At 43.5% G+C, this 24,884-nt stretch overlaps 1 protein-coding gene across 1 annotated transcript in view; it reads left to right on the forward strand.

The window, feature by feature from the left end:
• Positions 1-13,349: 13,349 nt before the first annotated feature.
• T265_08620 (hypothetical protein) overlaps positions 13,350-24,884 on the forward strand; it is a gene marked incomplete at both ends in the record, with an annotated part of 45,459 nt that continues 33,924 nt past the window's right edge. Inside the window, 5 exons of the mRNA XM_009174482.1 lie at positions 13,350-13,691; positions 14,421-14,672; positions 16,725-16,943; positions 17,126-17,564; positions 24,387-24,884. The exon at positions 24,387-24,884 is cut by the window's right edge and continues 263 nt beyond it. Coding sequence (XP_009172746.1) covers positions 13,350-13,691; positions 14,421-14,672; positions 16,725-16,943; positions 17,126-17,564; positions 24,387-24,884 — 1,750 coding nt within the window. The remainder of the gene's footprint in view (positions 13,692-14,420; positions 14,673-16,724; positions 16,944-17,125; positions 17,565-24,386) is intronic.

Below are 24,884 nucleotides of genomic sequence, written 5' to 3' on the forward strand. Positions count from 1 at the left end.
ATCTACGCCGTAATATGTGTTAGCGAGTTTGCAGTATATGTCCACGATAATGTATGTAGCGGTGAAGGTCGCCATAAAGGCGTATGTGGCCATTTAACGGTTGTATTCTACTCTATCCTTGCTAGGCTGGCAGAAGTATGATACTCGCTTATGTAGACGTTTACCCCCACCATAAGAAACTGACTTGCGTTCGCTACAAACGATAAACCTGAAGTATGCATCTGGCGGACCTCCTGATAAGCAGGTTTCATTTGCTACCGCAAGTCGTAGCCAGGCCTCAGCCATCAACTTTCCATATTATTCCCATTTTCTCACCGCCGTTTCTCACTTTGGGAACAACTAGGTTAAAATACCCCCGTTGCTCAGCTCCGCTCTTCTCCTTACGCGCACAAAACAGTCACCGTTATCTGCCTATGAACTACCGGTGATCAAATAGTAATTTTTGTACGCTGGACATGCAGCCGTTCGAAGACAGCTTCCATAAGAGCCCGGTCCTTGAAAATCAGAGTCGCAATAATATCGCCCCCCTGGACTCCAACGCTCCCTGGGTAACACCGCCTCGTTAGCCTTGATTTTGTCAGTGTTTCGACAGTAAATATAGAACCGGACTACAAAATCAGCGCCAATAAATAGATTCACATCACCAAGGTACTCTCTGTTCGAAATTTAGGAAATTTTTGTGTGGGGCTCCTCTGCAGTTGAACCCAACCTTCCCTGAAAGCTCCACCTGGCTGATTATTCCGGCAAATCACTTCTGACGAAACTTCATGGAGTTTGGAAGTGATGACATCCCGGGGAGTAGGTCAGACAACAAGCCGATCGGCTGACTGTCAGTGGGTTTACGTATATCGGTTTGTCCTAGGCTTCCATACAAGGGGATAAAAATAAGATTGCGGAGGCGTAAATAGAAATTTTTTATTCTCCACCCAAATCAGCAAAATAGATCAGAAGATCCTGCCCCGGTGAACAAAAGTGACGACAAAAACAGAGTGGTCAGCTAAAACATTCCTGTGTATCTGTTACACTTCAAGCACGCCAGTGCGTCACATTTTACAACCCTCTTGTTGTCTTGTGACACAAAATGTCAATTCCCTTGACTTAACCAATCTTTTCTATTAGTATTACACCTCTTCCAGGCCAGCATTTAGTGTCGGGTGCCGACCGCTCTCTGCCTTCCGTGTGCTACTATTCAACACGCTCCTCGACCGCCAGATCGCTTCCCCTCCGACCACTTCCCGAACGGTTGATACCAATCCGTTTCATTGGCTGACTGTGGCTACTTATTAAACTTTTTATGTGCCTCCATACACTGTTCTATGTGGCTGGACCTACATCGTAAACCGCCTACCAGCCAGCCACTTGTTCCCGTAAACTGTTTGCAAGATTATGTATACCGGAACCAAGGTGTTGCGTCCCTCCACTTACACCTTCCATTTCTACTATCCCCACAGAGTATCTTGGATAAACGCACAAAGCCTTTGACAACTTTTCAACCCATGGTCCTTTGAAGGGACAATTCAATTTAACTACATAGTTTTACTTTTCCCTCGTTCTTCTCAACAAGTCAGTGCTTTGTACTGCTTAGTTCATCTGGCAATGACCCACCTGTTAAAAAAAACTTGACAAAGTCCTCCTCTTCATACTAGCTACCTATGATCATATCCAGTTTCACTTAACACTGCATTCCTGGGACTGAATCTGCTACCTTGTCGCAGTTCAACATAAGCATCCGTGCCTTTCATGGCTCGTGCTATGGACACTCTATTTTGGATGGCGCTTATTCTTTGCGATGGGTTGCAGTATCGTTGCAAATCAGTCAACTTTCAACCATTCTACTTGTGTACCTGAAATGCTTGGCTGTTTCGGCCGTTCGACAAAGCGCAATGCGTAGTTGCTCTTCAGGTTGTATTTGTGGATTGTTGATCTTGCTATTAGGCAATTCACAGGCTCATCAGGTTAAGATTCCACCGGCGCTATTATGATTATTCGGCAGGCCATTTCTGAATTGGGAAATAATAATATTTACTCCCAACCTATGGGAATAAACAAATGGACTTGCCATTGTAAAACCCGAGGACTTGTTTGTACAAATTGGAAAACGTTTGGGCTCCAATGACTACGCAGGAAGTCAGACCCTAAAAAGAGTCTAACAGTAAGTATAATCCGGAGGTTTGTGCAAAATTTAGTTTTGGACCAGTTTGTGAATTTAAACTTGAGCGTGTAGAATAACGCCGGGTGAACTGCAATTTGGCCGAGGTCTTAGACCTTAACATGGCCGAACCAACGAAAACGCCTTGTTAAAACAAAGTTCTGTTAAATTTGGCAGATTGACCTGAGGGGAGCCGTTATTGTTTTTTTCATCAACGAGATGCTAGAGCAAAAAGACCAGCGCAGAATCAGCTAGCGGAGGTATGTAGTCACCGGACATGCTGATGGTATATGCACGCGTCTTTTAGGATGAGACAGTGAGAATGCTTGAGAAGCCAGACGCAGCAAGAGTAAGTAAGTAAATATGTTACTTGAAAATGCATGGATCTATTTTTGAACATGGCGTTCATACATAGAAGCGGACAAACAGGGTATGGTGAGTGGAATTTATGCTCAAAGTAATTCCGAGACGAAATAAGTGTGTAAAGGAAGATAAGTGGTATTCTATGGGAAGTATCTGAGCAGAAAAACGATTTTTTAAGGGCCGAGAAAGTGTCTTGAAGTTGTAAACTGTGTGGACACACGTAGGGTCCATGTCGTTGCCCGAAAATGGACAACACATTTCGGAAGCAACACGAATGTCTGATTGCTAACCTACTCCTATTCTTCTTGATACTAAGCGCGTTGGTAAATTGAACCCAACGCTTTTTACAAGCTTCTTCCAAGTTGGCCTCTTGGTCAGTCTCACGTTTCATTGTATCAGCTCTGATACTTTAACCCTTATATTGCGCGAAATGAAGCACCTGCTCTAACGCTTCTCTGACCCCAAACGTCTACTGAACTACCATCGTTTATAACAGCGACGAACTCATTGCCCCAGCTTGCGCTGTCCCTTAATGCTGACCACATATTAGAGGAAAGCTTACCAACAATGTGTTCCCGTTCCCCAACCACGTGTGGTAGCCAATCCTCATATTTATTCACCTTTTAAAGAAGAACTAAAACCTGCTTGTTTTGCTGAGCTATTTTTATAACTCTCACGGACTATGTTCGGAAATTGTAATTTTTGCGGTTGCCCACCGCCGATATCGGTTTTGTTGTGACGATATCGAATTTGAGGCCAAGCGATCTGCACTTTATCCTCAGACTGGTGATTGTTCCGCCTTATTTTGTAGCCCTATGGTTGCGGAGACTACGTTGAGGTTTGTTGAATGTGTACATTATTGTCATTCCAGAAGACGAATTTCTTGGCACGCGTGACGCAGGTTCAAAAACCAGATAGTCGTAACACATAATCACTTATGCTACAAACGAGCGCCTAAATAGCAAATTCACTGTTCCTTTTCGGTAGTTACATGTTATCGGTATTTGGATCTTTTCGGTTTTCGTTTTTTCAATTAAAATCTTGATATGCTCCATTATCGCCGGATTGAATTACCTCTTATATCGGCCCACTCATTCCGTTCAAGGTCGTGTTGCCATCTGTTCCAATTTTTAGCTTGTAAGGTCGCTTATTTCACACACAGGTATGCAGACCAGTACACCAACCGAAAAGATATACCCATTTGGTTCTTCGCGGACGCAACTAAGGATTGAATTCCGGGAAAAACATCTCTCGAGTTCTCAACGCACTCACTACTACAGCGCAAAATACTAGACCCATATTATCGCATAAATAACGTCATAACATTTGTAGACTGATCGTGCCAAACGAGTATCCCGTTTTGACAGTGATAGGGCCATGAAGACTTCGAGTTCTCTCCGCTGAAATATGCTAGGGCAACCTGTCAAGCTCAATAAGTAGGATCGCCTTCCCCCAACCGTCAGTTACTGCCAGTTACACAACAAATTTAAGCGAACGTTTGCTGCAAATTGCAACATTTACCAGACACATTTAGTGCCATTAGATCAGCGTTACTGTACCACACGCTGGTGTTTAGGACGCAAAAAAAATCTGTCGTTTCCGTGCGTAACACGAAGCCGTCAGCCCTCTGTTCAAACATGGACGTCCTGAACCAGCGATACGCTGATATGCTTGGAACCGCCTCCAAAATGGAGATGAAAACGTCAAGAATCCTTGCAACTTCGCCGCATGGTTTGACCAGGGATTCCAGTTTTAGGCTGCGTAAACTGCAATGAGTGGATTGGTTTGGCAATCACTCAATCCATTTCTTGGCGAACGACCAAATTAATTCTAACCGGCCGCTAATACCCTAAACCAAGAATACTTCGGAACGTGGGAAGCATCACGTGTGTCTACTTGTTGTATCCACCCCCTCCACAAAAGGGCCATTCACCATTGGAGGCTGTATGACAAGGCGAATGTTGTGGCAATGGGTTACCCTCGTCAATACAACGGTCACCCTTCAGTCCCTTCAACCAACTTCGATTAATCTGCTTCCTGTTGCTGTACTCACTGGATCATGCGTCTCATTTGTTTCAAAAAACGACAAAATCCCATCCGGTTTCAACTTTGACCTACAAGTACACTGCAAGTCCCCATCTATATATTACATCCCTACCAGCCACGTCGTCCACCATGCTTATGACCCTCACCCATATCGCGTCATACTGTTTTCATTTGTGTAACTGTCAAGCAATAATGGCCACCTCTAGTTCAATTTGCACGCACCAAAAACACATGAAACTCGGTGCAGCATACACACACACGGAACGTAGGAAGACGGCTGAATGACATGGGTCGGCGGACAATTACGGAACGCCTGCAGCGGTTAATTTGCAAAGAAAACACGTCCCGTCGGACCTTCCCCCAGACATGCCCAAGTGATGAATAGCCTTTAAGCTTATCCAGTATTTGCACTGTATTCATACTAAACATGGTACGACCAGTAACTGGGATCGATTGCCCAATATTATTAGTGCACACACCTTGTGACCCTTAATATGACCATTATATTCTACGCGTTAATACTTCCACTATTTATCTTTATGAGACATTATATCTAATAACATTCGGATGTCGGTATTTTCAATGCAAGACGATGACATTCCGCAAGTTCCTCACACCCAGAAACCTGAATGATTTGGAACTCACCTACTGAAGTTAGGGCGACCTAAAAACAGAGGCAGTTGCTTTCTCACCGACCGCGAAACCCGTGAGAAACTTGAATACAGTTGGTGAAACGCACGCAACACATATTGTTTGGACTTATGTGCTCGTCCTGTTAATCCTTCTCTGAGGTGTCTTCTGCCTACTGCACTAATTCTGAATCCTAATTTACATCTATTTGGATCAGAGCGATAGTAACATTGAAGCGCGAGCTTTAATTTTAGCGTCAGCATCTTCGGGGCGGGCTTTATGACAAAATGGATTCGTGTTTGTAGCTGTGTCATAGGTGCTAATCAGGAAGACAAACACACTTCCGTGGGTTGTGAGGAGTTGCGAGGTTGACTCGGGGTGGTTGACCTAGTTGGTTATCGTTTCCATCTTGAGTCGACGGCACCGACGATGTTATTGAAAGCAATTGATATTGAAATAAGGATGAGACTTTGGTACAGATTTCGGCATAAGAGTTTGGGTTGACCTAATGGCAGGGAACAGGGAGACGATAGACAAGTCAACTTCAACTTCACGGTATCGGGGTTGAGAACGTCATTATTACGTTGCCTTCTACCTTTCGGCCTCAAATGCCAACATGTTTGATGCATTCAGTGCAGGTGTTTCTATGTACTGCGGTGCAAGCAGTCATGATAAAGGACTTGCCAAGACAAAGTCCGCCTCGACTGATCGCATAAATAGGATAAATTTTGAGCCGCGTTATAGGCCGCTCGTGTGATGCGTAACAGCCAGCTTCTATGAGTGTAACTGAGCGCCAATCTCATTAGTATCTTTATTTTCGCTTTGTTAAGCGCAGTGACATTCTCTCGTACCGAATCCACCCAGTAAACACAGTGCTACCGGTGGCTAACGGTGGCCAAAGGTGGCTAGCTTTGCCACTGATTTTGTTGGTGAATACAAGCATGGAAGCCTTCTGAAAACAAATGTAACAGGATACTCTGGATACTGGAGCTCTATTTACGAAGTAGTTTTTGAAACCGATTTGTTCGAATGCACCACCGATTAAATACATCATGAAATTTTTGTCTTTCCACCTTTGGCCACTTTTCGCCACCGGTGGCGTCACCGGTGGTGCCGCGGTGGCGTGTTTACTGGGCAGCCATCCCTTATCGTGTGTCTGTCCTTAAGTCCTAATGACTCGAACCCTGTTCTCCATTTATCCAACTGTTCACTTTAAACAAATTCATTGTCCCCCCACGTGGACTACAATTAAATTCGGGCCTAAGAATAGTTGGCTTCCTTTTTCGTCTTTGTGAATGTTCACCCCCAACGGATTTTCTACAAACACGAGATCCTCCTATTCACTGTGGAGCACTGCTGTCATATTTTAGGATGGTGCCTTTACCCTATACCTTTTACCTCTAGTTTTTTGAAGGTAAGCTGCGCGACTCACCGTATTTAACTGCTCATTAGAAAAACCCTCGTTTACTGTCACGTTTAGCCTCATTATATCCCATCTCTGACACCATCTGGATTGACTCACTAAAGACGTTTCCGCTGCAAAATCTACTGTCTACTGATCGTTCCCTAATCCTGTAGCCACTGGTATCAGGTTCCAAATCATCATCGCCGCACAAAACTGTTTTCCTCCCTCTCTTTCAGGAAACTCCACCTTAGGAATTCTCTCAAACGGACCCTCTCAAAATTCTCATAATATCTAAATTTTTCAGGCCAGGGTTAACTTTCATCTGCCCATATTTTCCTGATATTTAGCCGTTATGTACTATTGACAAGCTGTTCCTTTTCCTCGTGTTGTTACCACAGGTCTTATGTTTGACTCTTTGCTCCACATTTTCCCCCGAATCAATAGCTGTCGTTCCTACGGACGGCTCCCAATCACAGTTCTTCCTACAAGTCTCATCACAATGCATCCACCCGGTTGCCTATTTGGATAATCTCTATACTTTCTCATTCAGCCACCATAAAATCCGCGTTGGTTGAAATTACTCAGCTTCCAAAAGTTCAGCGGTTTCCGCGGAGCTACTAGGCTCCGGTATCACCTATGGTCGGTCAGAGGAGAGTCTATACGTTGAACGTGGTAGCATACGACAGTCTTCCAACTTTCACCTTCCAATAAAACTCTTCTAGAAAGCCATTTGTTCGTGGCGGCGAGCCACATTAAAATAGATGGCACATGTCTGGGGGTTGGGGATCAAGGTCTGAGATGCTGAAAACTGACTTAGGTTTAACTGCACTAATGGGACCCATAAAATTGAGTAAAAGTTACCGATTGAGCAAAATGAATAATTTTTGTTTCCCACCCTTACTTTTAACTTAATTTCTTTGTCCGTTTTCCTTAATCCTCTCATAAGATAATCACCTTAATGTAGGATAGCGCTTCTGGCTCATTTCAAAGTAATACCTGTTTCATCTCTACCAAATGCACTAGGTTTTTCCTCTCCTTGATCCAATGTGGACCGCTCAAAGAGCTCAGACACACTCCCACGCTTATAGACAGGTCGTTTTGATGTACCGCCCCGGTGAGTGAAAGGGGATACCCGCTAAAAACCAACCTAGCTGGAAGTTAGCACACAATTTAGCGTGATGAAGATTTACGATTTAATCATGCACCAGAGAGTCTGTTGAAATCAGCAGATGCTGTAGAATTTCAAATGTAGTAGGCTTTCTGTTGTCATGATGGACATTTTTATGGTTGTTGAAATTACTTCTCTGAAGAATATGGTCTTTGTTTCAGGTCACATAAGGCATGCCTAACTAAAAGATGCCACCTTGACATGGTAGGCAGCGTTGCGTAGTTGAACGATCCTACAGCATTAATGGGTTGAACTTTTGTTTCACAAGATTTAACCATTCACTAAAGAAAAAAGATGGTGACTGGAACAAGAGCAGCGAACCCCGCACCACGAATAACCGTACCGCTAGGCGTTTTGGGGACAAAATGGTGCTGCCGAATGCGATGAAAGTGTAAAGATTGTCAGTTGTCTCAGCCAGACGACCAGCGCGTCCATATTCACGGAATCAGCTATTTTTCCTTCTTTAAAGAAAGGGCGGCTAAGAAAAGGTCGGCCTCAAACAGCGCACATTATTATCATCTAATGGTTGACTGTGACAAACATCTAACTCTCGCTTCCTGTGCCCTTGGTTATACCGGACCACAGCAGGTTGTCGGGCCGGACAATGGCATCAGTGTCTCCAAGCAACCACTAACAAACCAGCTGTCTTATAAATGAGACCCTTAAGTCAAACGTTTATTATTCGGTGTCTCCAACAGACCAAACTTCCCATATTGAGCTGACGGGAAGCACTACTCCCTTACATCCCTCCCTTCACTTGCTCCCACTCACGCCCCTCACTACAGTTCATTTGGTCTACTGTGGACATTCTACCTTCCAGTTCCGTAATCAGTCCCTCGAGTCAAAATAACCCCTTGGTTAACTCAAAAGTTCCTGCCTGCATCTCAATTTCTAGTGTCTTTACTCTTTGTCAAATTGGACAATAAGCACCTCTTGACAAAACGTTGCCTCCCCTTCATGCCGACGTATTTTACTTTTTAAAACACACGTGAGCCCGCTTTGATCGTGCGCTACAAGTTACTAAAGTGAGCTCATATATCCTACATTTCGCTCTTTGGGTATTGAATTACCTTGATCAATGATTGACTGTGCTGTATGTTTGTCCGTTTCATTTAAGCTCAAAGCAGCTTGGTGGTTTAAGTTATGTTTCTTTGATGCGCCAGCAGACGACCTAACAGACCGTATTTCTGAGCCCGAGAAAGATGGGGATGCGAGGTCTGTCACGACTGATTTGGTCGACAGGAGGGATGGATACTGTCATCCTGGCGAGTGAATTGAACTCCCTAAATTGGATATTAAAAGAACCATAGCTCGATGGTAGATTCGGAGTCATTGCTTAGCGTACGGATAATAGGGAGCAACTCTTTAAATTATTTACCAAAAATCTTCCGTTCTTGGTAATGTTGAAGTGTTAAGCTGTCGGTCTTTGACCGTCGTTATCTCCGGAGCATTGGCTTGGTCTGATGAGAACGCCAAGTTATCGATGCCGAGGTACGTCAGGTGGTTTTCGGAAGAGGACTGTCCTCCGACGAAAGAGTTACTGGTGCCTCAGAAGTTGTACTGGAATGTTATACCGCACACCAGAATACAGCACGCATCGCACAGCTCCTTTTTCTCAGTTCGGTGCTGGGTGGAAACAATCGAAATACGGAGATTGTGACCTGGCAGCACTAACCATGAAACTCATCCGGGTCGATAATCGCCGCCTTCCCAATTACACAACTTCGGCCCTGAGAGACAATCAGCTTGCTTGCCGAATTATGGCACCTCTTTTCATCAACTTCAATGAGTTTCAGTGGCTCAGCAATATCGAACACATTGAACTGAGAGGCTGCTGGAAACCTGCAACTGCGCTGACAATGGATATTGTTTGATATACACACCCAAGGGATTTAAAGGAGCAGTGTCTTACGCCCTTAGAAATGTCTACCCAAGTCATCCGGCTCAACTAAATAAAAGCTGTATACAGCCACAAAAGACTTGGCGCTCAGATTCCTCAAACGTCTGGTAGTTGGGAGCTCAAAGAATGGCAGGGGACACTGGTAAAGCTCGAAGGTCCAAATGATAAAATGGGCTTTTGCTGCAGGTGTTGGCGAAATATCACGAAAGGCGGAACAGTAAGTGATTCGCAAAACTACTGTCTTGAGCGTTTGGCCAAACACTTAAACATAAGTTTAGCTTGCCTCCTTCAACAAAACTTCAGTAGGAAGATAACGAGCTTGAATGGAAAAAAGTCGAAACCGTCCAGCTGTAACATCTTTTGGGTATCTAGCTGCCACACTACCCGAAGGAAGCATAAGTTTCGAGATAATGCCAGACTGCTCAAGTCTCGACAGAAGACGTCAGGATAATGGTGTTGGATTTGAACTACAGACCTTCGGATAGTAACCTCCTCTTTACCTACTGGGCTATTTCTTGGTGGAAAACCGAAACCAACCCACCGTAAAACATTCTTTTGGCGTGACAAGACACTCAGTCGGGACGTTATAGAGACAGAAATTTCTGAATTTGATGAAAACGTAGTGAGCAGGGAGCTTTTGACCGAAACTCGAACACCGGTGAAACAAAGTGCCTTGACCGTCATCCTAGTTAGCAATGAAGGCAGAATAATCTCGCAAGAAAACTTTCGTGGCATCAGTCTTGAAAGCCTAGCTCCTGAGTCACTCTGTGACGCTATTTTATGCTAGCTGGAAGACAAGGTTGTGAGAATCAAGCCGGATTTTGTCTTGACCGAAAATACTAATTGTGGCACAGGTTCTTGAACAACTCCACTTTTTAAACTTCCAACTGTGACCAATTTTCCTGATCCGCAAGCTGCTTTCAAACACGTAGATTTTCCAAAACTATGGCGGCTTAACGAAAAACACTTGATCCTTTACAATGGCACGCTATGCCAAACTCCGTGAGTGCGTAGGGATATGTATCCAGCTCTTACCTGAGTTCACCTCTTGTGGTGTACACCAAAGCTGTCTCCTCTCACCATTCCTTATCAACATATAAGTACTGCGGAGCATTCACTCACAGACGTTGTACACCCAAGTTATAGTGCTCCTTAGTTCAGAGGCAATGAAAAGCAAGTCATTAGCCTAGCCTAGATAACTGTGCCACACCGTTTGATATGGCTTCTAAAGTGTTGCTACAAACTGGACAATAGCAGATTAACCAATCGATGTGGCAGACAGATTTGCTCACCTTGGTGCTTATGTAAATTCCGGTTGGCTGACTTGAGACAAGATCCCTTCTCGGATATGGAATTCAGATTAATTCGTCGACACCCGTCACCTATGGCGCCTGTGCGACGTCAGTTTGTCTGTCAGATGCCAAATACACACCGCTACAGTGCAGCTTATGCTCAGTTATAGATCTGAATAATAACCTGTGCGTGTTGCCTCTATCATGTCTTCGGTGTTTGATCATCGATGTCTCCGAGGCATTTGCCGGGCCTGGTAGGAAAATCAGACTGGTAATCCAAGGATGGGTAAGGTAGTTTAAGAAAAAAGGAACTCTTCGGCCATGGTTGAGCTACCCACACTGTATGGATTACCCATGATAGCAGAAGTAGTTTACACGCCAGAGAACTGTTTTCTCCTCGAATCGGGGCTCTGAAGCCCAACTAACCAGTAGTTAGTGACGCGAAGACAAGATGGCTCCGTGATTAGAGTGCAAATTTACTGACTGGAAGGTTTGTGTTTCGAACCCGACCTCCACCTCCCGACTTCTCCTGTTCAGACTTGGGTAACCTGGCAGTACCCCACTCCTCGTGCTTACTTTGGGTGGCATGGCAGCTAGGCTACAGCTGAACGATTTTAGTTAGTCACACTAGCAGAAATGCAATAATCATTTAGCCAGGAGCTCTCGTGTGCCAAAGCTACCGTCTTCAATGCGTGCGTGTCCATTTTCCCATTTCTTTAGACGATTCGAATAATTAATTATCAACTAATTGCCACCGCATCCAATGTCTGAATGCATCTCTCATGCTGCCACGTTTTTTCGGCGACCGGAACTGTAGCAGCTGGAAGCAATGTGCTCTTGATACACGGTTTAAAGCTGGTAAACTGTTGCCAACCGTGACAACGGAGTAAACTGATGGTATCAATACTCTTGGATCAGGCTCGTAACTAACACAGTTCTGGAGCTTACCCGTCTGAGACAGTTCACCTGAAATTCACTTTCCCTTCTACATATGGACGTGAATGGCTTTCCTAACATTTTCGATATTTGGTGAGCTTTCCATGGTCGACTCTGAAGTCCGACGATGAGAGTGCACGGAACCAGTTAATTGAACGTTTAATCTGAGTGGATCCTAGCTCCCCTTGGTCGGGCCAATAAGTGAACTCTGTGGGTTGCCTTTTCTTACGGATATCATCGCTGAGATATTTCGCTTTTCCTGAGGTTTGTCATATACTTGAGACATGTTGACACCATAGAGTAAAACGATCGAGCTAGCCAGTTTTCTGTGTTCTGTTCTGTGTCAATTCTGAGTAGGCGGTTCCTCGGACCCTGTTTCAAGGGTCCTATGTGAACAACTAAGTAGAAAGATATAAAGTGGTACATGCACGCACTTTGTTTTAACACGAACCAATCGGTTGTTCACTGCCAAATTACCAACAACCCCATGGGCTTAAAAGCATATTGCAGCAAAAAACTGAACACATTTGCCTGGACACAGTCCTCGACTGGTAGGCATTGTTTGACTATAGGTCACCAGGTCGGTCCAACCTCATCATTTGCAATTCCAATCATCCAAATAAACTTGCATATCCGGAATTTTTCCGCAGGCGCAGCAATCATCCGTTTTGTGTTTTCCATATGGGTGACTCTCAGACTAGTCTGGACTTACCGTTAGTATTTTGGCCACGTTATTCTTGATTAGTAAGCCCATATCCACGTGACCCTCTGCCCCCTCTTATACAGACACTATACAAAAGCCTGAAAAGTTTGAAAGGGCTTTGCTTTGACCATGAATTCCTGGTTCTTGTCATCCCTTATGTTTATTGAGCCTTTCTGATGTATTATACTTGCTTATCCCAGTTATTCATCACGCCACCTCATCATCAGTAGCTGGTGGAAAGAATCAAGCGGATCATCTCTTAATTGGAGTAGTACTAGGGGGATAGTTTCATTCCATCCAGACGCTCTGCATGTGAAGTATCGGAGAGCGCACCACCAAGATCAGTTGTCAGCCTGAACCGGTAGCATCTTCAACGAAGCAACCAAGAATTTGTAAATAACATTTCCGCTAGATACTAGCTAGGTGAGATTTTACTTGATCCAGGTACCACTATTTTGTAGTTGACTGAATTCATACGCTGGGCTATCCGCTACGGTTAATTCTCTCAATCGTTTGCTTTGTGATTGCAATCCGAAGGCGGTCATACTGCATCTTGGTTGTGAAATGTCTGCACACTTGCTAGAGATGATAGCTTCTATAGAGACGAACGACCTCAGTGAAAAAGGTTTTCGATTTCGAAGAATTATTTACCCACTAAGGAAATGAGAACCAGGCGTTGAAGGCAATGGCCAAATCACTTCATTTGTCTGCTTTGGTTCTCGTTTCCACTAAGCTTTGATTATTTGCGCTGTTTCAGATGTCCACTGCTTCAATCCTTGCCGTTGACACCAGAGATCCAACTGGCGCTACTTCTACTATATTATCAACATCGTTGTGTTCACCCCAATTCGACACACACCGATCGATCATGTCAGGTATACAAAAAAGCGAATCTACGGCGTTCTATCCGCCTTCGAAATATTACCATCTTTACTCGCCAACCGATTTTCATTCTCCGGATGTATCTAATGTGGTTTTCACAGACCATGTTTTTGATCGACCGAACGCTCCAGAAAGTCATGATGAAGTGACGTCAACATATTCAGCCCTAACAATGAGAACTTCGGTTCCGTCCTCATCTTGTTCGAGGTTTTCACATGTGAGTGGTTTAGAGTCCCGTCTAAGTGGGGAATCTGCACCTTTTGTTTTTTTGATAGGGCCATGTAAACTTTTTCTGCACCGCTAAAATCTGTTTGCCTATGATCTTGCCAGTAGCCCTAACAAAATGCTTTTTTGGTTGAAGACGAACACCTGATTTACTCACACAATAAAAGCACTGTAAGCCCATATCTACTGACTATTATTTCAAATGCTTTATGCCGTGAGCAGAAGTGGCACACTGATCTTTCATATTAATGGACTCCTTTTCGCTATGATTGGCTTGACTTACTTCATGGGTTATCCTTCGATGTGTACACGGTACCATTCACTGAAACATCCAACAGCCGATTCGTGCTTGAGGTAATCCACGACAAATCAATACTTCCAGAGTTCCCAATGATCGCTGGAGTTTTTTTACTGTAAGATAACCATACGTGATCAGTTACTCTATTCAAGTTCTATTACGACGTAAGTAACTAGGACTGGCGAAGAAATTGTGCTCGTGTATGTGAATCATGCATATCCGAATATCATGAATATCTGCGTATAAGCCTCCCTTCATATTCCACCCAATTCAGACGGAGGGCGCTGAAAAACAACCGAATACAAATAAAGTCCCGTCAGATGACTGCATAAATCCTGCGCTAGTTCACCATTACTGAAAGATGACGCTTCGTATTACTGGAAATTTGTTAATACTGTGATTGATTCCTATTTATTTGCACAGATCAGCCATCAACACTCAGCCCAGAGTGTGCCAACACCAACACCACCAACACGTAATCGATTCGGACTCCAGCTACCAACCCAAACTCCATCGCCGCAATCCTCGTCAGCATGCAGTCCGGTTACGCGAACGGACAACGCTGCGGTTTCTGCTGTTTCTCAACAAGCCAGTGACCTGGGATATAATAGGCGACGCACTCCGGAAGGGGTAGTGGATGATGGCGAGAATGATGCGAATTCACAAACCTCGGCTGTAAGGATAGTAAAAAAATGAGCAATGTCAATATTAAAAAAAATAAGCTCCTTAGTCTTGGCCTCCGGGACCAAAAGTGCTTATTATTTTGATTTTATTTGTTAAGTTCCATTAGTATGTTTGCTTTCCTAGACTATAAAAGTAAATCAGTCAGCATGAATAAACAAATCACAAAGGATCGTAGGTGTACATTTCTCACGTTCACACGTATGAAGCCAACCTTTCATCTTCATTGTAGCTATCACCTACACCTTGGAGCTTTTCAATGTGTGAGTTTCTGAGCTTCTCCAACGCGAAGTTACGCCCCCAACCTCCCACATTCCTAGCTGCTGTTAAACGTGTCATCCGAGTGACCCAATGCTCAAAATCACGCACACACGATTCTTATCACTTCGACTGACCAGGGCACAACGGCGTCACTGTTGTTTGTTATTGCAACTTTTTCTCTCTAGGAGGACCACCCGGGTAGAAACTAACCCTGCCCCTTACAGAATCCTAATTTTTAAGACTGTGTAAAGTTGGCCTCCGAATTTAGACTGCTTTTTGAGCAGGTCTTTGTCGAAATTTCACTCAGCTGAGGTCATAGATGTGCCAGCTCCGCTTGTCCGACACGAAACCGGGTAACTCCCTCCTTCCGAATACTAACAAATTGAAGAGACGGTTGGTGGGCAGAGCAAACTAAACACTCGGTTCGTGTACTTTTGTGAGTGGTTTCGTCATATGTGCAGTCAAGCGTGCCGTTTGGCGACAAAGCGTAGACGAGACTGGGTATGAGGTGTCATGCTCATTCTGATCCCATTTATGATACCTGGGAATCTTGTTGCAAATAACTTGACAATTTATGTTTACGGGTTAGGGTGCTTGACTCTAGTTCGCAAGCTGTATTAGACAAGTAATTGCGGATTACCGCAACAACAAACGACGTTGGCCAGAAGCACACTGAGAAGGCTTGTATGTTACTGCCGAACAGCATTTCAGTGCCACGAATACTTGACGACGGAACCATGAAATCAGCGACACCTTCCTAACTGGCAACCTACACATCAAGATGTCCGAATTGGTTCTGCGGATAACAGAGAAAAGCTGTGGTTTGCGAATATTTGTAACGGGCGAGTTTGACGTGCAAAGACGCACGATAGGTGATAATTTTGAGGACTTGACCATTTGCTTGTACCTGTGTGTGTGTCGAGTGATAACCTTGAAAAGATTTTCATGTGGAGACCATAATTACCCAGGAAAACGCCCAAAACTTCTAAAAAACAGTTCTGTAAAAGATGGGTTCTGTTTGCATCAGTCACTGCTGGTGTATAGTCAGACTACTTATCTAAACTTGTGGTCGGTCTTTATGAAGAACATGATAACTATTCACGAACTCTGATGCAACCGGAATTAGATAATGTTAACTCGTTTCCTAAGTTGAATTCCAAAATCTAGGGCGACTGAGGTTTTAGGTCACGTTCGATTCCCTTATTGTGCACGTTGTGAAAAAAGTTCACATCTCACTGGGACACTTCTGATCTGGATCCATTTCAAAAAGCAATGCTATAAAGCTTCATTAATAAGATGTGTTTGATAGATATTCTTTCGGGGAGATGCTCACTAAACTAGATGATCGTTTTGAATATGTGCAAGAATTTCCACGAGGAACTGAGGGGGGATAGGGTTGGTCAGGCGAAGTTGAGATATGAGAACATCTTAGATGATCTCGGGGGATGCCTTACCTCCAACGAGATTAGGTTTCGAGTACCTGCGTGTAACAGCAGTTCGGAACTTGCGTGTCTTTCAATAAATGCAGAAAACGATTCAGAGAGAATAGTGATCCACCAGCAAACTTCGAAGAGACCGTCCTTTGGAGGGGACTGCTTTTGATCTGATGAGGTGGTTCTCCAGAGTGGAGTAACTCTATTTATCAAAAGTCTCGTTTTTTCATAAGGAAAGCTGCATGATGTTATCAAACACTAAAGTGCACCAATACTCCTGTAGAAGGCCTTCGTATTTCAGCTTACTACGAAGTTCTGGCAACAATCTCACGTTGTTTTTTCCCATTTACAGACATCGTTTATGTCTCCAGTTCATTCTCAATCTCGTGGGAATTGTCAGGCATCTGACCTCACTCCTACTGGGTTCAGTTCGTATGAAGCTGTGCTAGGACAGAAACGGAACGTTCTCGACCGTTCAGAAAACACGTTTTCCACACCCGTTCTTGGCAGCTTGACAACGCCCCAAAAGGCAGAAGAAGTGCCTCAGCAAAACGGATCTTTGGAAACGCAGGTAAAACGGTTATCAGCTCGTGTTTGCGTAAGTCAGTTTTTGTGTTTCCAAAAACGAACAAAAGACAAATATCAATTTACTTTCTCCTTGCTGTGAGAAATGTGACTGGTATTATGTTTGCGTTTTTAAGCACTATAATATATGATATCCACATTGCGCTTTTCGGTTCTTTCGTTCACAAGACCTCTTTCAACTGTGTGAATGATAAACACAATGGCTCCGGTACGCCTACCGCACTGTGTGCGACACTTGCATCTCGGTCTGAAAACTGTCCGGGTATCTCGTATTCTGTCTCTGATCATGAGTTTGGCACTGAAGACCCCCTGAAGTGGGACTATGCTGCGGATTTGGCTTCCACGCACCTGCTAACAAACGACAAGAGGATGATTTTCGAACACAATGAGCACAACTGTTTCGAGAAGGGTTCTGATGGAAGGGATTCCATGGATGGTGAACCGATCACAGTTCCGTTGACGTGGCCCTCATCAGGTGCTTTCCGTTCTTCTCCAGTCCCACCAGGAGATCATATTCGGATGAAAGTGTCCCATCACAAAGGCCGTCGGTACCACACAGCGCGTTTGTCAAAACATCCACTTTACACCGAGAACCGTTTTATTTCAGGTAATGTGATTGGCATAACTTTTATGCACCAGCCACTTGATTATTTATTGTTCACTGGTTAGGATCCAGCTACCAGTGGAGATGTGAAGAGTGATTGATGAGAATGAAAATAGATAACAGTGTTGTGTTTTTGGTTCCGGAAGACAGATATTCTCCCCAGTTCATGTAACTGGTCATCAAGTTAGCTTGATAATGTTGCATCCTTTCAGCAACATTACGATTCCGTCATTCGCAATCAATATGACCAGTTTTCACCTTACTTTTTGCTGAGCACAAGTATTAGGACTTGGTGACCTAGTTTGACTTTTGAATCAAGGTTGCCAAACTGACAGGTCAGTCATTCTTGTATGAACCTACTGTTGTTTTGACCATGTCCAGTGTGGGAATGTCAGATTGTGCTGAAAAAGACAGCGTTAACTTGACAAACAAAGTCCTAAGGACGTCCCTATCTGCGATCTGTGACTCAATGTACTTCGAACAGAATGCTACGGTCAGAGGTCATTCGTCGTCAGGTCACATTTTTGCCAAAACGGAATGTATTTGGATGTTCCGCTGATTGTCATTCAATGTGTCTGGGAGGTGTGAAATTATTGGAGATACTTACCAGAATGCAACATACGTCTTTGCATTTCCGTGAATCACAAACGGCTTGAGACATGCACAGTCATAAATATTGACAGGACCTGGCAGTTCATTGTCTTCACAAACCGAACAAACGACGTTTTCCCAGAAGCGTGCACCTGAACATTTTCTAGCTGATGACCTCATACTAGGTATTGTGAAGAGAAGCACAGGGGAAAGCCAGTGATTAACATAGATGTCGATTCGTATGAATGCTCAAATTAACACATTAGTCTTTAATTCTGGCTTGCCTAACCAGGTATGCTGTGTGTTCGGATTGTCGGTAAGATGTATTTTAGTATAACGGTGCTCCAGCCCCACCCCAAATTTATACAGTTCTACGTTATCCACTAACACTTCTCGGTGGTTTACAGTTGAACGTCGATTGATAAAAGTACAAATTCCTTTTATTCCTCATAGTTGCTCACTGTCATTACAGAGCAACCGCTGCAGCACAAAACCTGAACCCATGTGATTATATCCATTGTGAAAGTTGGCTGAAATGATGTGCTTGAGAAACACATGCAGATGCTATTTGCGAAAGAGGCTTTCCCAATTAATCAATTATGACAAATATGATCATTATGGTGTTGCTGGTTCCAAAGCTCATCTAGAAGCACACTATTCAGGTGGCCATCTGGTAGCTGAGAGGAATTCTATCTCCAAGGTATATTATTTTTTAAGTGGTTTGCCAATTTCGATTACGGAAAGTTATATTACTGGGGTTGCACTTAAAAGTGAAACTTTGAAAATAGGGTGGAAATAATCCCAAAAGTTATTGTGGTCTTTGATATGATCGCTATACGGTGCAACAAGCCGCAGGAGTGCACGAATGACTGCATGTTGCCACCAGGCATAAATCATGTAGCAGTAGTGAACTACACAGGGTCAAAGCAAAACGGTGAGGTTGATGAATAGTGAAAGTATTAATAACGGACGTGAATGAGTACCCCAATCTAGTGATATCAGGTAACGGCTGATGTTCCGGATTACTTCTTATGGTACAACTGATGCTTGTCTGATATCTGAACCACTGCCATATCGAACAATCCGGGTGACAAATACGTTTATGATCTCCAGCCTTTGGCTGAAATTCCGAATCGTGTGATGGCAGCAGTCGATGTGTAATTGCTAGAGTAGTCGTACGTGCTCCGTCTTCCATTTCAGGGATCTAGAGACGGCATTTGTATTATGGCTAATTACCGAAGAATTCAATGCGGAAGACCATGCAGCCTGATAAGCTAATGAGATACACGAGCCATGGTGCTGATGTGAGCCTCATTCTATCGCAATGGGATGCCCCTTTGCAGAATTTCTTGGGTGTGACAGCATTCACAAGGCAATGGTACACGGAACTCAAGTGACTAGGGACAGGGATCCTTGCAGGCTGTCTCTCTTTAGGCAGGAACATAGCAAAACGTACAGTGGATTTGAACCGCATCCTTTTCGGTTAGTAATACCGGATATCTTATGCTATGTTTGTGGCAGATTTCAAGCCAAGGATTCGATCGTTCGGTACCTGATTTGTTTCATTGTAATTTGTTGCCTTAATCTGAATATCTAGAGCTGTCCAACCGTCCAGCTTTCAATGATTTCTCTCGTGTTCCCAGAATTTGTGAAAGTCAAATCAAACGATTGATCTGGAGCTAAACCTAACATGGGTTTAAATTTGATGAGGACAGTTACCAAATTAGGATGTTTCAATTCAGGAAGCAGTAAATTTTGATTGGTTTGTACAAGATCATCAGAAGATGAATGACTGATCAGAACCTACATAAATTTTTTCCCTTTTTAAACTTGCAGACATAGAGGTCTCATAGTATATAGTATAATGGCAGTATTTACGTGCTTGAATCACAAGAGAACCTAAGTTATCTGCAGCGCAGAATTCTTCTTTTTACGCTGGACAAATGGCTTCCATGATATCTTATTACATCAAAACCAAAGGTCAAACTGTCTAACCAGTTCACTGAAATAACACCGGTACACCAATTTTCAATGAGTGCACTGCATCCTCGAAAGCAGAACAATATTATATTTCATAGACGTAACGCACTAGTCATAAGGTCGCCGAAAATTTTCCGGCAACACACGACCGGTTTTACCCTTCTTGTGGCTGATCACGTAGGCGCAGCCCCCGAGTTTTTGTCAACTTTATGTTCTACTGGTAACCGAATTGTAGAAATTAGTGAAATACACTCATATGCAAACAAACTTAGTCCTCCGACAGACTCACCTGGAACTCAGCCAAATAAATCATTTAGGCTGTTTCTATTTTCCTCTTACTCACGCATCCGCCATTTTTCGGAACGTACTAAAACCCTAATTTACAGGCTTTTCTTACCACCCGCTTCCAGTTTCCTCGGTGATTGTACTTTTACTTTATAGGCATTGTGTGCCAGAATATTGCACCTTACGATAAACTACCATACGAAGGTTAGACAAGGCTCCGGTATCCAGCATCCACCAAATTTCACATCGAGCGTTCGGATTCTAGGCGTTTAGTATTGTAACTGATAACATTAGTTACGTGAGTGGTTGGGTTCACAGTCATTGGTACGGCCATAGGGCCTAAAATAGTTGCGTTCACCCTGAAGCTCATAATGAGGGGATCAGATCATGATGTTATTAAAAAGTTGTCGCTTCCCGATGAGAATTTACTCTCGCAATGAGAGTAGTTGAGAGTGGTGATGTCTCCTATGGCTAACCGACGGATAGGGCGACACCTGTGTAATATTGATGATCGCTGTTATGAGGTTGATGCAAATTTCCGAACAGCTCACCACCAGTTTCACCCTACCTTGGGTCCATCAGATGAGCCCATTCTCATATCATACTCGAGCACGAAATTGGAGTTCAAACTGAACTGGCTTCAACGAGAAACACGATTGATTCCATTTTATGACATTCTTCGGCAAACTGTGTTGTACAGGACTGTGCCATGCTTCACCTGGATCGTTACTGATGGTTCAAAGGCACAGAGAGGGTAAGAGAATCCCGTATGACAGGGCTATGAATCGGGAAGGAGGATGTGTGGGACGCTAACGGCCTGTAGTGGGGTGGAAATATCATGACGTTTACAATATGAAGAGTTCAGGTGCCATGCCAAGTGAGAGTCTGCTCTCATCATAACTAGGATAGTACCATGAGGCTCACGACGCTGTTTTCTCTCATATGTCGTTTTTTCAGACTTCTAGTTCCACCTCTTAAACTTGCCAGTGGTCACGAACTGATGGTCCTTGCACTTTCATCAGCCCCGGTATTCTGTAGTCTTAGTTGCATTGACTGATAACTCAGAATCTGGGCATCAAAGTGTCACGTAATTCTGCACGCACTGCCGGATTCCCAGTTTCCGTTTTTCGTGTTTAAAGTCTTTTATCAAGTGACTGATAATCTAGGTACATAAGTACATATGAACGACCACATAATAACCTCATGTGAAGTAATTTTCACCAGATTAAATTAAAAGGCAATTTCTGTTTCAAAATGATGGTTTAGTAAAAGGCAATGTCTGTTTCAAAATGATGGGTTGCAGACGCTCGCATAGGTACAACGTTAAGAATATTCTTACCAAGATTCTTCCAAATTACCGCTTATGGACTGCGCTAACATGGGACCTATATTATCATGTGAAAACTGAATGGATTAACCAACCACTGGTGGCAATATAAGTTTTTGTACAACAGCCGACACAAAAGAGAAAAAATAACGCAAGGTTCATATTTTTAACAAACCTGTTCCTAATGGCTGAAACCATTTTCATCAGGGAGTCACTTGCTGTATGCCGTAGAGACAGTGCTTCCCTGCAGGATAACCTTACCGTGAGCACCGTCGACTTGTCCTGAATTCAGCTCAGGACAGCCAGTTATTTCATCTTTGTTGCAGCTACTGACAAAACAGCAAGTAGTCAAAGAGTTCAGCTAAATATTTTATTGGGCGCTAAACTTGTGTAATCTGGGGGAGCCCCAGAATCATGGAAGCTAGATCGAATAGCCTCAATCTCCGTTTCCATGACCGAACATGCCTGTTTATTTCAAGTGCTGAAATCAGTTCAGGATCTTATTATTTACCCCGTAAGTCACACTGAGGGGAATTCCAAACCACTTATATGTTCTCCTCCTCTGTAGCGGAAAGCAGATTATAACACAGCAACTTACGACAACACACGTACATATTATTTTGTAGTAGTCCTTGACGAAATTTCCGTTCCGACATTGTCATCGGCCTTGGCATAGTAACGTGGCCAGAAGCACATCAACAGTACAAAACCGCTTGCTCCGTTCACTGCAAGCAGTGAACGGTAAATGGTCGTTCGAATAAATAGTTCCACTACAATCCGTGACAAGTCCTTTTTGAATTAAGTTCCGAATGCGTTACCACTAACATTGAGTACTCATATTTTGTACTGCGTAATTGCACAACAACAGGGGGGGTTCTTGAACAAGGCTTTCCAGAATCCCATGACTTCTGCTGTTTGCAAGAGCTCCAGCATAATTTGAGCCCATCTTCTTGCATTGTGACCCCTCTCATGAGCCCATACCTTGCTACCTTCGAAAGAGTCTTCACTAAGCAGGTAATCATTCTCTTGTGTCTTGTGTTAGACACCACACCGTTTTTCCCAAAGTTTATCATGTGTTGTCGTACCAATTTCCCAAACACTCTTTTGGGATCACGATGAGCGCACTTACCTTACCCTAGAAATCCTTTTCACGTAAAAGCGTTTGTTTTTAGGTTTTTATTATTATTATTATTTACATGTCTATTTGAGCTTGCTTACCTTCGCAGAAACTTGAGAATCGGTCAACATGAATGAAGAATTAACTGACCATTCTTTTTCAAATGCATTTTCTTCCCTTACTTTCTCTTCATTGGTTCCGGGAGATGCTTCCTACAAGAGTGCTATGAGTGCCTTAACAACCCACGGCCGATTCTGCGCTTCTTGGAAATCATAAGACAAGCATACTCCTCAAGGTCAACTTCACGTTTGACTTGTACCAAAATATACGCGATTCCCGAAATTTTCTCGTTTGCCAACCAATTTGATTTTATCGGAAGAATTGAGTGAATACAAGCTGAACAGTCACTGATGATACTACTCAGCTGAAAATGTTGCGCAAAAACCGCGTCCTGTTTCACTTGGTACCATTTCGACGTATTGCGCTGTTTTCTTGACAGAATACACTACTCTTAAGGTGGCGAATTTGTCAGTACTCCGAGGATTAAAAGTGAAATCCTTTGCTCGATTTTACTTCTAAGTTTACAGCCTAGAAAAAGAATGTCGTTGGATTTTCGCTTCTGTTTTTAGTGTTAAAATCAATCAAGTAAAGAATGAATAAAGCAAAAACTGCCTGGCTAGGGACGAGTGGATTGACGGAAGGATGAACCTCATTAGTTTCTTCATTATGCTTAACGGTTGAAGAATTACACTGATTTCCTCTGATTCGGGTTGCTGGAATGAGCACTCTTGCTGGACAGTGGAAAAGCTGCCAAAAGTCAGTTTATTGATCAGGCTCACCTATCGTTCAGGTTTCTGTCTCCAAGCAATGCTGACGTGTTGTAATAAGGAATGAGGTTGTCTCTTGTGTCTGGTCGTGCGTTGTCAGACGGTTCGAAAGAAATTATCGGTTTGGATAAGGCAAGCTAATTGGTCGGTGTGATTTGTGGCTGGATCTTTTCCAGACTCCACGTGATTATATAATTAGAAGTGAAACTATAGATTTTTGGTTTTAACGGTTGAAGAATTACACTGATTTCCTCTGATTCGGGTTGCTGGAATGAGCACTCTTGCTGGACAGTGGAAAAGCTGCCAAAAGTCAGTTTATTGATCAGGCTCACCTATCGTTCAGGTTTCTGTCTCCAAGCAATGCTGACGTGTTGTAATAAGGAATGAGGTTGTCTCTTGTGCCTGGTCGTGCGTTGTCAGACTGTTCGAAAGAAATTATCGGTTTGGATAAGGCAAGCTAATTGGTCGGTGTGATTTGTGGCTGGATCTTTTCCAGACTCCACGTGATTATATAATTAGAAGTGAAACTATAGATTTTTGGTTTTTAATGGCTCGAGGACTTTACTGACTACTTACTGCGCCACCTTACTGCGCTTGCCGCTGTCCATTGTCAACCTCAGTACTATAGCATACAAAATTGTCTTGTTCTATTCAGCTGACTCTGTATTTCACTCCCATTTCCTACCCACGAAACCTAGAGCGTGCAGTAAGCCAGGGTTCGTTCATATCCAGCCCGGAAGCCAGAGAAAACGGTGACGAGAGTATTCTTGCGTCCCATATAAAAAATTACTCATACTCAACCAACGTATGTTCCTATCGCTCCGATTCCCCCCTGATGCCATTGGCTGATGGCATCCTGGATGAGTTGGAAAGTGACGAAGAAGTCATTCGGGAGAACTGCTATCGTGATTCACAGTCCGAGGTGGAATTTGAACGTAACCACAGTGTGACTATGCATAGTGACAATCAAGTGGAAAGAACAGACGAATTACGTCCCGAGGAACCAGATGGGGCTACAAAGTTAAAGGAATTGGATGAAATTTATCGTTCTACCAGCCAATCCGTTTCTAGGCTTCGTCAACAAGCAGATCGTGTACTGGAAGCTACGGAACGAGCAGAACAGCAGCTACACGAGCGCCGCAATCAACTTTCCCTAACAGTAGCCAAAAAAAATGAAACCGATGCGATGAGAGACA

Source organism: Opisthorchis viverrini (assembly GCF_000715545.1).
Source record: "Opisthorchis viverrini unplaced genomic scaffold opera_v5_230, whole genome shotgun sequence".
Lineage (NCBI taxonomy): Eukaryota > Metazoa > Platyhelminthes > Trematoda > Opisthorchiida > Opisthorchiidae > Opisthorchis > Opisthorchis viverrini.